General features: G+C 38.5%; 1 protein-coding gene across 2 annotated transcripts; it reads right to left on the reverse strand.

The window, feature by feature from the left end:
• Positions 1–883: 883 nt before the first annotated feature.
• LOC121386749 lies at positions 884–12,916 on the reverse strand. 2 transcript variants are annotated; one of them, XM_041517752.1, is made up of 8 exons: positions 12,883–12,916; positions 12,103–12,304; positions 10,371–10,430; positions 8,154–8,258; positions 6,827–6,962; positions 5,447–5,547; positions 4,361–4,543; positions 884–1,344 (listed from the first exon to the last, which is right to left on the reverse strand). In XM_041517752.1, the coding sequence occupies exons 2-8, from the start codon at positions 12,271–12,273 to the stop codon at positions 1,300–1,302; spliced, it is 801 nt and encodes a 266-aa protein (XP_041373686.1). In that variant the 5' UTR covers positions 12,274–12,304; positions 12,883–12,916; the 3' UTR covers positions 884–1,299. The 2 variants fall into 2 exon arrangements, with proteins under 2 accessions (XP_041373686.1, XP_041373685.1); XM_041517751.1 differs by having other exon boundaries at positions 12,827–12,899.
• Positions 12,917–13,299: the final 383 nt, after the last annotated feature.

A 13,299-nucleotide genomic window follows, 5' to 3' on the forward strand; every position in this document is an offset into this window, starting at 1 on the left:
AATTTTTCTGCTCACCCAGAGCTATCCCTGCTATTTTCCTTTCTAGTTGAAATTTCAAAATGAGTAGTAACTGAAGCACTCACAAGAAAAACAGTGGAACTTACTAGTCAGTTGTGCAGGCCACAGCTCATTTTGAAAACAGTTGTCTTTAGACGACAGAGCTACTGGTTAACAGTTAAACATACGACAGTTATACTTGCACACTATCAAAACACAGCTGCCCTCATTATGCCAGCGATGCCTGCATGCACACAAAGTTCAAATTTTACTACAGCAACAATGCCAAAATGGTTGCCTCCTTACATGCTATTGTGTCCTAAAAATTGTAACTTTGTCGATGGCAAGAAAAATGCTGTGGTGCCCTACCTTGGTTTGCCACTGCCCTTATATACCATATTGTACATGTTATTTATAATATGATAAAATGCATCTGTAGCCAACAAATTGCACAGACTAAAGTCCAAGGCACAAGGGTGAAACTGTTTTTGCCTGAAACACACTTGATAGAAAGTAAGTTGCTTTCTTTCCTCTCTTTTGAAGGAAAATTTTTCGTTAGTGCCCATCTAACTTCTGTTATTAAACCCAAGGTAGCATTTGCCTCCCAGCCCTCCCCCACCAAAATTAAAATTCGACCTCTGCCACACATGGGGTGGGACATAGTCCACTGGTAAAGCATTTGCTTGATGCACGGTCAGTTTGGGATCGATTCTAGTTGGTGGGCCCATTGGCCTATTTCTCGTTCCAGCCAATGCACCACGACTGGTATATCTGTGGGATGGTGCATATAAAAGACCCCTCCCTTGCTACTAATGGAAATATGTAGAGGGTTTCGTCGCTAAGATTTTATGTCAAAATTACCAAATGTTTGACATCCAGTAGCTGATGGTTAATAAATCAATGTGCTCTAGTGGTGTCGTTAAACAAAACAAACTTCTTCTTCTTCTCCTAACCGGCCTCAGTAATGTCGTGGTTAAGTCATCGGACATAAGGCTGGTAGGTACAGGGTTAGTACAGGGTAGGTACAAACTTCTGCCAAACACACACTACAAATAACAGGATGATAGGAATGACATGTGAAGTGGAGGCACATTTTAAAGATAAATAGAGTGGGACAAACGGTAAATGTTTTGGGCGTGAAGTCAGTAGACACACGTTTCCCCTGTTACTATGGCCCTGAATAATTGCGTGTTAAAGATTTAGGTAGAATAACGACTCGGACGGTAGTTGCATAGTTCACTGTAAAAGCTGTGGTGTCTGCGTTTAAACTGCGCGGTTGTTTCTGAGGTGAGATCAAGCTGTTCATTTAGGTGGCACGGTTGAAGTGACAGCAGCGTAAGGAGAATACTGAAAAAAAAGGAAAACATAAGTCATATTATTGGTGACATTTAGAAAACGATGGACAAATTGTGAATTAGCAACACGGTCTGGATATGTGGGCCCATTGGGCTATTTCTCATTCCAACCAGTGCATCATGACAGGTATATCAAAGGTTGTGGTATGTGCTATCCTGTCTGCTACATTTTTTCACCATTACTAGTATAGGGTCTTTTATATCACTTTCCAACAGACAGGACAGCACATACCACATCCTTTGATATTCCAGTTGTGGGGCACTGGTTGACATGGGGGAAAATGAAATGAATAAAAAGTGTTTGTGTGTGTGTCTGGATGTCCATGTCTCACAACTCAATCTCACAATGGTATAAAACAATTCTACCCGTGACCCACTCACCACTAGTTTGACTGTGAAGTGAGAGTTCATCTCACAATGATATAAAACAATTCTACCCGCGACCCACTCACCACTAGTTTGACTGCGAAGTGAGAGTTCATCTCACAATGGTATAAAACAATGCTACCCGCGACCCACTCACCACTAGTTTGACTGCGAAGTGAGAGTTCATCTCACAATGGTATAAAACAATGCTACCCGCGACCCACTCACCACTAGTTTGACTGCGAAGTGAGAGTTCAACTCACAATGATATAAAACAATGCTACCCGCGAACCACTCACCACTAGTTTGACTGCGAAGTGAGAGTACATCTCACAATGATATCAAACAATTCTACCCGCGACCCACTCACCACTAGTTTGACTGCGAAGTGAGAGTTCATCTCACAATGATATAAAACAATGCTACCCGCGACCCACTCACCACTAGTTTGACTGCGAAGTGAGAGTTCATCTCACAATGATATAAAACAATGCTACCCGCGACCCACTCACCACTAGTTTGACTGCGAAGTGAGAGTTCATCTCACAATGATATAAAACAATGCTACCCGCGACCCACTCACCACTAGTTTGACTGCGAAGTGAGAGTTCAACTCACAATGATATAAAACAATGCTACCCGCGACCCACTCACCACTAGTTTGACTGCGAAGTGAGAGTTCATCTCACAATGATATAAAACAATGCTACCCGCGACCCACTCACCACTAGTTTGACTGCGAAGTGATAGTTCATCTCACAATGATATAAAACAATGCTACCCGCGACCCACTCACCACTAGTTTGACTGCGAAGTGAGAGTTCATCTCACAATGATATAAAACAATGCTACCCGCGACCCACTCACCACTAGTTTGACTGCGAAGTGAGAGTTCATCTCACAATGATATAAAACAATGCTACCCGCGACCCACTCACCACTAGTTTGACTGCGAAGTGAGAGTTCATCTCACAATGATATAAAACAATGCTACCCGCGACCCACTCACCACTAGTTTGACTGCGAAGTGAGAGTTCAACTCACAATGATATAAAACAATGCTACCCGCGAACCACTCACCACTAGTTTGACTGCGAAGTGAGAGTTCAACTCACAATGATATAAAACAATGCTACCCGCGAACCACTCACCACTAGTTTGACTGCGAAGTGAGAGTTCATCTCACAATGATATAAAACAATGCTACCTGCGACCCACTCACCACTAGTTTGACTGCGAAGTGAGAGTTCAACTCACAATGATATAAAACAATGCTACCCGCGACCCACTCACCACTAGTTTGACTGTGAAGTGAGAGTTCATCTCACAATGATATAAAACAATGCTACCCGTGACCCACTCACCACTAGTTTGACTGCGAAGTGAGAGTTCATCTCACAATGATATAAAACAATGCTACCCGTGACCCACTCACCACTAGTTTGACTGCGAAGTGAGAGTTCAACTCACAATGATATAAAACAATTGAACCCGTGACCCACTCACCACTAGTTTGACTGCGAAGTGAGAGTTCAACTCACAATGATATAAAACAATGCTACCCGTGACCCACTCACCACTAGTTTGACTGCGAAGTGAGAGTTCAACTCACAATGATATAAAACAATGCTACCCGCGACCCACTCACCACTAGTTTGACTGCGAAGTGAGAGTACAACTCACAATGATATAAAACAATGCTACCCGCGACCCACTCACCACTAGTTTGACTGCGAAGTGAGAGTACAACTCACAATGATATAAAACAATGCTACCCGCGACCCACTCACCACTAGTTTGACTGCGAAGTGAGAGTACAACTCACAATGATATAAAACAATGCTACCCGCGACCCACTCACCACTAGTTTGACTGCGAAGTGAGAGTTCATCTCACAATGATATAAAACAATGCTACCCGCGACCCACTCACCACTAGTTTGACTGCGAAGTGAGAGTTCATCTCACAATGATATAAAACAATGCTACCCGTGACCCACTCACCACTAGTTTGACTGCGAAGTGAGAGTTCAACTCACAATGATATAAAACAATGCTACCCGTGACCCACTCACCACTAGTTTGACTGCGAAGTGAGAGTTCAACTCACAATGATATAAAACAATTCTACCCGCGACCCACTCACCACTAGTTTGACTGCGAAGTGAGAGTTCAACTCACAATGATATAAAACAATGCTACCCGTGACCCACTCACCACTAGTTTGACTGCGAAGTGAGAGTTCATCTCACAATGATATAAAACAATGCTACCCGTGACCCACTCACCACTAGTTTGACTGCGAAGTGAGAGTACATCTCACAATGATATAAAACAATGCTACCCGTGACCCACTCACCACTAGTTTGACTGCGAAGTCAGAGTTCAACTCACAATGATATAAAACAATTGAACCCGTGACCCACTCACCACTAGTTTGACTGCAAAGTGAGAGTACATCTCACAATGATATAAAACAATGCTACCCGTGACCCACTCACCACTAGTTTGACTGTGAAGTGAGAGTTCAACTCACAATGATATAAAACAATGCTACCCGTGACCCACTCACCACTAGTTTGACTGTGAAGTAAGAGTACATGTCACAATGGTATCAAACAATTCTTCCCACAACCCACTCACCACTAGTTTGACTGCGAAGTGCGAGTTTATCTCGCGGCCGGTTGACGATGCTGGTTTGAGGCTGCCGTCCGGCATCACACCGACGTATCTGCCCTGCTCCTTCATTGACTCGATGATCACGTACTGGCCAGACATCAGGTGAAGCTGCAACTTCGTCTCAATTCCCTGAACAGTACCAGGAGGCTGTGACCAAAAAAACAAACAAATGAGTGTCATTAAAGGTGCATTGTCAGTTTTTATATAGACACCAGGGTGTTCATTATCTTTGAAGGTAAGAATATTAATTTTAAGACAAACAGAGCACATTTTAAATCACTATTTGGTGTTTAACATGTAGTTAATGACAATGAGACAGACAGAGGGAGGGATGGGGGAGAGAGGAGGGGAGATAGAGGAGAAAGAGAAGGACAGTGAGAGAGTAAAAGAGAGAAAAAAAGAGCGAGGGAGGGAGGGAGAAAATAGAGATGGTGAGAGAAAGGAATAGTGAGACAAAGACAATGCTAGATAGTGAGTAAGAGAGAGAGGGAGAGAGGGAGAGAGAGAGACTCTTTCCAAATAAGCAGCAAAGGATCTTGTATGTGTACTTTCTTATGGAGCACTGGTCACAAGGAGAAACGTACAAGCAATAATCCCTGCGAGCCATTGTACAACAGCAAAGTAATCTCCAACTGAGCTACATACATTGTGTTGCCAGGAATTGGTCACTGACGAAGTCCGGGGCGGGCATGTCTGAACCTAATTTTGGATGTGGGAACAATAAATGAGTTCCCATACATACATTGTATCAGCCCATGTGGAAGAAACGAAGACAGCTGTCACTCCAATCAATTAGTAGTCACACAATTTTTATTACAGAGATTTCAATATGCTACCCACGAACTGACCTGCTGCAGCCACCCATGATTGATATAAACAGCAAAACGACCAGGGAAACCCCCTTAAAAATATTCAGTTTTCTGCCTTCTTTCAGTTCTTTCAATTTTTTGTTCTTACTGGGATATCCTTTTGACAAGTTGGTTCATGTGCCCTCCCTCCCAAATGTTTTTGGATCCACCCTGGACAGGCAGAAGGAAAGTATTTACTCACCATGTTTATTAGTGCAGTTTGCCCGTTGATGATAGTCAAGAAATTGTTGTTGTTATGGAGACGTATCTGGTTTTTGCCTTCAGCTACTACTGTCCAAACAGCTGAAACAGTAATTTAAAAATTACTTATTGTAAAACAAACAAAAAAGGAAACAGGGAAAAAACCGTTTATGACACTGTTTGATTGGTAAATATTTTGAGTGTAGACCTATCATATAGTAATTGCAACATTTGATTTAGAAAATAACAGAAGAGAGATGTTGTCACCTTAAAAAAAAGAATCAAGAAAAATATGATTTCAAACTCAGTGAAGCAGATGACACTGTTTTTACAATTGTCTGTATATAAAAAAGAAAATTTTTGTTACTTCAAAAATATATTTTCCCTTTCGTTTTACATCAAGCCAAACTGAACTTATTGACTAAAAACACTTTGGATGCTGATACGGGGTATAGAAATAATTATATTTTCAAACTACAAAATAATTTAGTTTTAGAAGCAAGAAGAAATTATGGTTATATAACATCAGACATATGGTTACAGTCCATACAGATAATGAGAGAGGAAACCCGTTGCTGCTTGCCATGGGCTACACTTTTCATTAGCAGCAAAGGATCTTTTATTTGCAGCATCTTCAGGGTTTAGACTGAAGACCATAAACTATCAGCAATTTGGCGAATTTGCTAACAAAATCTGTCACTAAATTCAAATTTCATTTCGCCAAACTGCAAAAATAGCAGTACATTTATGAACGATAGGCGATTTTTTAATTAGAATTTTGGGGAATTAGCAGGGCTTCTAGATTATGGTAGCTCCACTCCCATGGCTAGTAATATTTAATGTTGGGCTAGTAAATAACTACTATTGCCATGCCCAATGGCTAGTGAAAACAAATTGTCAAATATTACAGTTAAGTCTATTCTGTAAATATGAATATCCTGCCCCCAAGCCCCACCCACCAAAGTTAGTGTTTTTAAGCTATTATACCTCTCTCTTTATATCTGATTTTTACTATTATTTAGTATTAACTTAAAGTAAAGTAGGGCTAGTGAATATTTAATCGTGGCTAATAAATTTTAAAATCTCCGATCCCATGGCTAGTGAATTTTATAAAAAAAATCTAGAAACCTTGGAATTACTAACGTAATATATTTGCCAAATTCAAATTCAATTCACAAGTGACAGCTTAAATCTTGCATCTCACAGATAGGATAGTACATACCATGGCCTTTGTTACATGTTACACCAGTTGTGGAGCACTGGCTGAAACCAGAAATACCACTGATAGGGATTGATCCTAGACCTGACTGTTCATCAAGCGAGCATGTTACTACGTCCCACCCCAAATTTAGTTTCAGAGTCAGAGAAAAGAGGTACACACCATTGAAGGGAGGTTGGCCCTGGGTTGGCCCCGCCCCATCGACTACCAGCTGTCCATTAACTGCCGCCACAACCTGAAGACTCCGCCCACTTGTCCTTGACACTAGCTGAACAACATTTCCAGTCTGAAACTGATTCTGAAAAACAACCAAGTCAGCTCTAGTAACCACCTCTAGTAACCAGTCACCTGTCTTAAGACACCACAATTTCATTCTCCCAAATCACTTAATACAGTACAAATTAACCTGTATTAAGCAGCCACCTGTTCAAAGTGGACCATTTTATTCTCTCAAATCATATGGTGTTGACCTGTATTAAACAGCCACCTCTCTTAAGATGACACCCATTTGTTCTCTCAAGTCATATAACACAGTGAAACCCTGTTCTAAGAGTAACAATTTTATTCTCCAACCCATCTAGTGGTGTTTCAGACTTGATCCGCCAATTCGGTATGCTCCGTTTGTGCTAGAAGATGAAAATGTACATTATTGGTTTGTGCCACTCCCCCCCCCCCCCCCCCCCCCCCAACTAGAAACTGTGACCCCAGCATTAGAAGTAGTACCTCTACTCCAGATGTTATTGCTATGGGCCTATTTGGTGGCTGCTAAATACAATTTTGGACTATATACGAGATACAATTGTACTTGTATTAAATTTTGGGGGTTTTGCAGACTGTCATAATGGTAATGACTATTTTTATGTTCTCAATTCTTAATTTCTACTTGCATAAAATTATTGATCCTACTATTGGTTCCTTACACTCTGATCAGTGATCCATAATCATGACCTATAGTCCGTCCCATGGGGAACACCTTTCTTCATGCTATGGAAATGACTGCAAGTTATTTATTTCTGAGCCAACTGTTTTCTAAAATGGACACACAATAGGGGTTTTTGTTATTTCCAAAAGACTTTTACTTTTCGTCTTACGTCAAACAAAACTGAAATTATTAAAAAAAAATTTAAAAAAATCCAAACAGTACAGTAAAAGTAGCACTATATGAAACGTGATTCCAACGTATGATAATTTCAGATTTAATACTTATCAGAATGGCACTGGTTGTATTCTGACCGATAAGATCATTAATTTCATTATGAAACGTGATTCCAACCTATGATGATTATAGATTTAATACTTATCAGAATGGCACTGGTTGTATTCTGACCGACAAGATCATTAATTTCATTATGAAACGTGATTCCAACCTATGATGATTATAGATTTAATACTTATCAGAATGGCACTGGTTGTATTCTGACCGACAAGATCATTAATTTGATTATGAAACGTGATTCCAACCTACGATGATTACAGATTTAATACCTACCAGAATGGCACCGGTTGTATTCTGACCGACAAGATCATTAATTTCATTGGTAACGGTGCTGGCCACCTTGTCAACTTCCTTCATCAGAGAGCCAAACAGTCCTTTCTAGAGAAAACAAAAAATCCAAGGTGAAGAAGAATTATAATTGCATGTGTTATATCCACATTAAACTGGCTTTTTTTCTGAAAACTTGCAATGAAACTTACAGATAAACAAAAACATAATAATAATAAAATAAAGATTATTACATGTACAAAAATAAAACTCAGTTATAATATTAAAAATTCATTAAAACATTCTTTTTTAAAAGAAGCTGAAATGATCTGCAAAAAAGCTTGAAACCAAACCTAAATAGCCATTTTCCAGCATTCTAGACCCAGACATCGAAATAAGCATTGTGTCTGGTAACCCATTTACAGGTTACCACAAAATATAGCCTGGTAACCTATAGGTTACCACAACTATATGAAAGTTAGAATTGAATTCCTGTTACTACTACTTGTCACGTGTATGTTCTGAAATTGTATCGGTGTGTGCTAACATTGGTACGAGAAACGAAATCCGGAAGTAAATTCATCTAGTGGACGCTGCTTAAACGCGGAATGACTATAATTGCTTCCAATTGCACATGTGCGCACGAATATTGATGCAATTCCTTATGAGAAAATGAAACATGGAAGTCCGGAATGCACTGCCTTTTTTATGTTTGGAAACAAAATTACTGTTCGTTAAATTTTTTGTTGAGAACGAAACACCGTTCTCGACTTTTCTTACATGTGGTAACCTCCCAGTAACCTAACAACTGTTCTCAACTTATTTTTATGCCTGGAGATCCAATCTATTTTGTAAAAATCATTTTCAATTTAAAAAACCCAAAACTGAATCAATCAAAAATCAAATTCCTGAATTGATATCATTTTACCAATATGAAAACCACTTCAATCGGCTCCCTGATCATTCTCTTCAATCACAAAAAGTTTAAGTTTGTTTTGTTTAACAACACGACTAGAGCAAATTTATTAATCATTGGCTATTAGAGGTCAAACATTTAATAACTCTGACATATAGTTTTAAAGAGGAAGTTCTCTACAATTTTCCATTAGTAGCCAGGGATCTTTTATAAGCACCATCCCACAGACAGGATAGCACATACCACATCCTTTGATATACCGATACCAGTCATGGTACACTGGCTGGAACAAGAAACAGTCCAATGGGCCACCGATGGGGATCGATCTTAGACCTATCGCATCAGGCTAGCGCATTATACACTGGGCTACATCCCACCCACTCTTCAATTACAAAAACATCCCTGAATGGTTTACCAGCCAAGTTGGAAGACACAGATTCAACTGATTGAAATTAACTTTACTTTTTGCATGAATTCTGTATTAACCAGTCACAAATTCAATATTTCATATCTTAGCAATGCATGTACAGTGGACTCTCTAAACCGGATTCAAGGGAACAGATGAAATGCGATTAGACAGGAAGGAAGGAAATGTTTTATTTAACGACACACTCAACACATTTTATTTACAGTTATATGGCATCAGACATATGGTTAAGGACCACACAGATATTGAGAGAGGAAACCCGCTGTCGCCACTTCATGGGCTACTCTTTTCGATTAGCAGCAAGGGATCTTTTATATGCACCATCCCACAGACAGGATAGTACATACCACAGCCTTTGTTACACCAGTTGTGGAGCACTGGCTGGAACGAGAAATAGCCCAATGGGCCCACCAACGGGGATCAATCCTAGACCGACCGCGCATCAAGCAAATGCTTTACCACTGGGCTATTTCTTGCCCCGTGATTAGACAGATTTCTCCCAAACTATTACGCTGGTTTAGTGACTAATGTTCACAAATGTTTCAAAAATCACTAGCCCCTACAGTTATTAAGTTTGTTTTGTTTAACGACACCACTAGGGCACATTGGTTTATCAATAATCGGCTTTTGGATGTCAAAGCCCCTACAGAAGCCTTGGCTAGGGTCCTATGTATTATAGTAATACAGTTGATAATTTTTACTAGCCCAGACCAAACATTCACTAGCCGGAACTAAGGGCTAGTGGATTTGTCAAACTCTGCAGTTTACATGGAAAACCAGATTGTCCACTGTATAATATATAATACTTAGCTCCACACATTGGAACTATTTTTTCTCAGGGCGTGACACATATGATACAGGTAAGTACTGAGTAACTCACTTTTTGTTTTGGAGGAGGAGCTGCCGGTCTTGTAGGGCCCTGCTGCACAATGATAGTTGTCTAAAAATAGAAATATTCATCAGTCGCTTACTTAACAGTTATATATTTTCAATGTCATACAAAATTCTGAACTTGATTTAGAAACAGGACGATATTTATATCACCTGAAAAAGTTTAAAGTTTGTTTTGTTTAACGACATCACTAGAGCACATTGATTAATTATAATTATTCATCGGTTTCTGGATGTCAGACATGGTAATTATGACAGTCTTAGAGGTAACCTGCTACATCTTTCCATTAAAATTAGTAGCAAGGGATCTTTTATATGCACCATCTGATGCTGGGTAGCACATACCATGATCTTTGATACAGCAGTTGTGGGGTATTTGGGATTGGGATGGGGGAAACCCCAATCAGAGAATGGGTCCACAGAGGTGATTCGATCCTACGACCAAAAAACCTTTTGCTAGCGCTCTACTGACTGAGCTAAATCAGAGCCTGTATATATGTATGTTTAAGACTTAAAGATACATGTGGTGAATTTCATTTTTCTTTCTTTCTTTTACTTATTTTCGTGTCTATATCCAATTAAGGTTCAAGCATGCTGTCCTGGGCACACATCTCAGCTATCTGGGCTGTCTGTCCAGGACAGTGGGTTAGTTGTTAGTTGGTTAATGGTCAGTGAGAGAGAAGAAATGGTAATGGTCTTACACCTACTAATTGAGTCATTATAACTTGTTCTGGGTGGGAGCTGATACTGGGCTGCGAACCCTGTACCTACCAGCATTATGTCCGATGGCTTAACCACGACACCAATGAGGCTGTTTTTATAGGGTGCGATTGTCCTCACTCCAGTGTATGCCTATCAATTAAATCCTAACGGTTCAAAATGCCATGTGACGAAACTACAACCACCTCTTACACAGCTTATTTTCATAAATTGATGAGAGTTTTCACTACTCGACATTTTGACGAAAGCAATTTTTAATTTTCCTCTGGTTTTCATAAATGATCATTCTGTATATAATAATATATGTTGAATTAAAGAATTATGCTGCACTTTTTAAGATGTTATCGACTAACAAAGACTTTTTAACGATTGTAATTACATATCAAATACATTTTTCTGCATGAAATATTAGTGGCTGTATATTAAACGTGTTATGCTGCGTTCGGATGTGCTCGGAAACAGGAAATGCCCGACTTGTCAAACCGTAATTGCCGAGACTAATAATTATACTGTTCATGTGTAGTTCGTGACGTGAAATTCTTCGTTAACTGTGGTTTCGAATTTCACAATATAAATTAAAGGGACATTCCTGAGTTTGCTGCAATTTTTAAGATGTTATCGACTAACAGAGACTTTTTAACAATTGTAATTACATATCAAATATATTTTTCTACATACAATATTAGTAGAGCCGCTGTATATTAAACGTGTTTCTGATCGTTCTAATATTTGTACTAGGTTAAATTTCATTTTATTTCCAAAAATATAATTTTTTCGTACATACAAAATTATTTGAAGACAAAATCCTGTTTGGGCTTCTTACAAATATTAAGATGACCAGACACATATTGAATATACAGATACTGATATACTAAACCAGAAAATATATTTAATATGTAAGTTTAATCGTAGAACTATTTTATTAGTCAGAAACATCTTACAATGCAGCAAACTCAGGAATGTCCCTTTAAAATAGAAAGTTCTGTCAACAGACTCCATACCCCTCCGGCAACTACTTGATGCTGCATCTGACTGGGGTAACTCGGAGGTGGGCCTGCATACACTGGTCCCGACGCTTGTTCCTGGTATGGTGGGGGTGGTGCACCATACCCTGGGGGTGGAGGCTGCCCTTGTGGGTTTTGTGGTGGAGGATATGGTTGTTTCTCAGCCATGGTAAATCAAAGCTAATTCAGTCTGTAGATCCTGAAACATAACATAAATAGAGAATAATACACGAGTACCTGTTGGAGACAATTTATCTTATGAGTGGTTACTAATTTAACTAACGAGCAGACAGTAATATAATTGTATTTGCATGTTTTTGGTCCTAGATGTCAGTGTAGTCTACACAGGCGACACGGTTAATGTCCGGACAAAATGTGGGGAAAGTTTAACAGTAATTAAAGATAGCAGAGTAATTTAATGTGGTTATCAATGTGGTTCCAACTTCAGGAGACGAAAACTGGTTTTCAACATATTTTGCTTATAAATTATTTAAATTATAACAAAAATAGGATTAGAATTGAAATGATGGCAATATATATGATATTTATTGTGTAGAAAGCCAGAATATTTAGTCATCAACCTTATCTGGATGCCTGTGACCCTGTGTTAAACAACCACCTTTTGTTAAAGACCAGTCCTAATTTATACATGTATATTCAAATACTGTAGATATAATTAATTACCACCAAAATAAGTATCAAAACAATTAAAAACAAATACCTTACGATCAACAGTTTCAACAAAATGGATATTATGATTTGATTAATAATGGTCACCTGATTTTGTGAAAAAGATTGTGTACACTTCTACAGAGTTTCTACAAAATGAAAGTTGTTGATGAAACGAATAGAATAATATAGCGACTTATTTGAAAACAAATAAAAAATAAAGACTTTCAAAAATTATTGATTATATTAAAATACTAGGATATATATGTTTCATTATATTATATATTTGTTTGTAATATGCTTTGAAAAAATGGGTTGAAATATCTAAAAATTAAAAATCTTTATTTGTAAGTTAATAGATTTAATATTTTGTAGAACCCAACAATGTCATAACCGTAACCAAAACGTTTATCACTATATCTATTTAAATTTATTACTCAGTTAATTACATTACAATTAATTATTTAACAATTCAAATAATTGTGTTTTAGTTGAGAAAGGATATTGGTAATGCAACACTTATTA

This window comes from Gigantopelta aegis, chromosome 12, assembly GCF_016097555.1.
Source record: "Gigantopelta aegis isolate Gae_Host chromosome 12, Gae_host_genome, whole genome shotgun sequence".
Classification (NCBI taxonomy): Eukaryota; Metazoa; Mollusca; class Gastropoda; order Neomphalida; family Peltospiridae; genus Gigantopelta; species Gigantopelta aegis.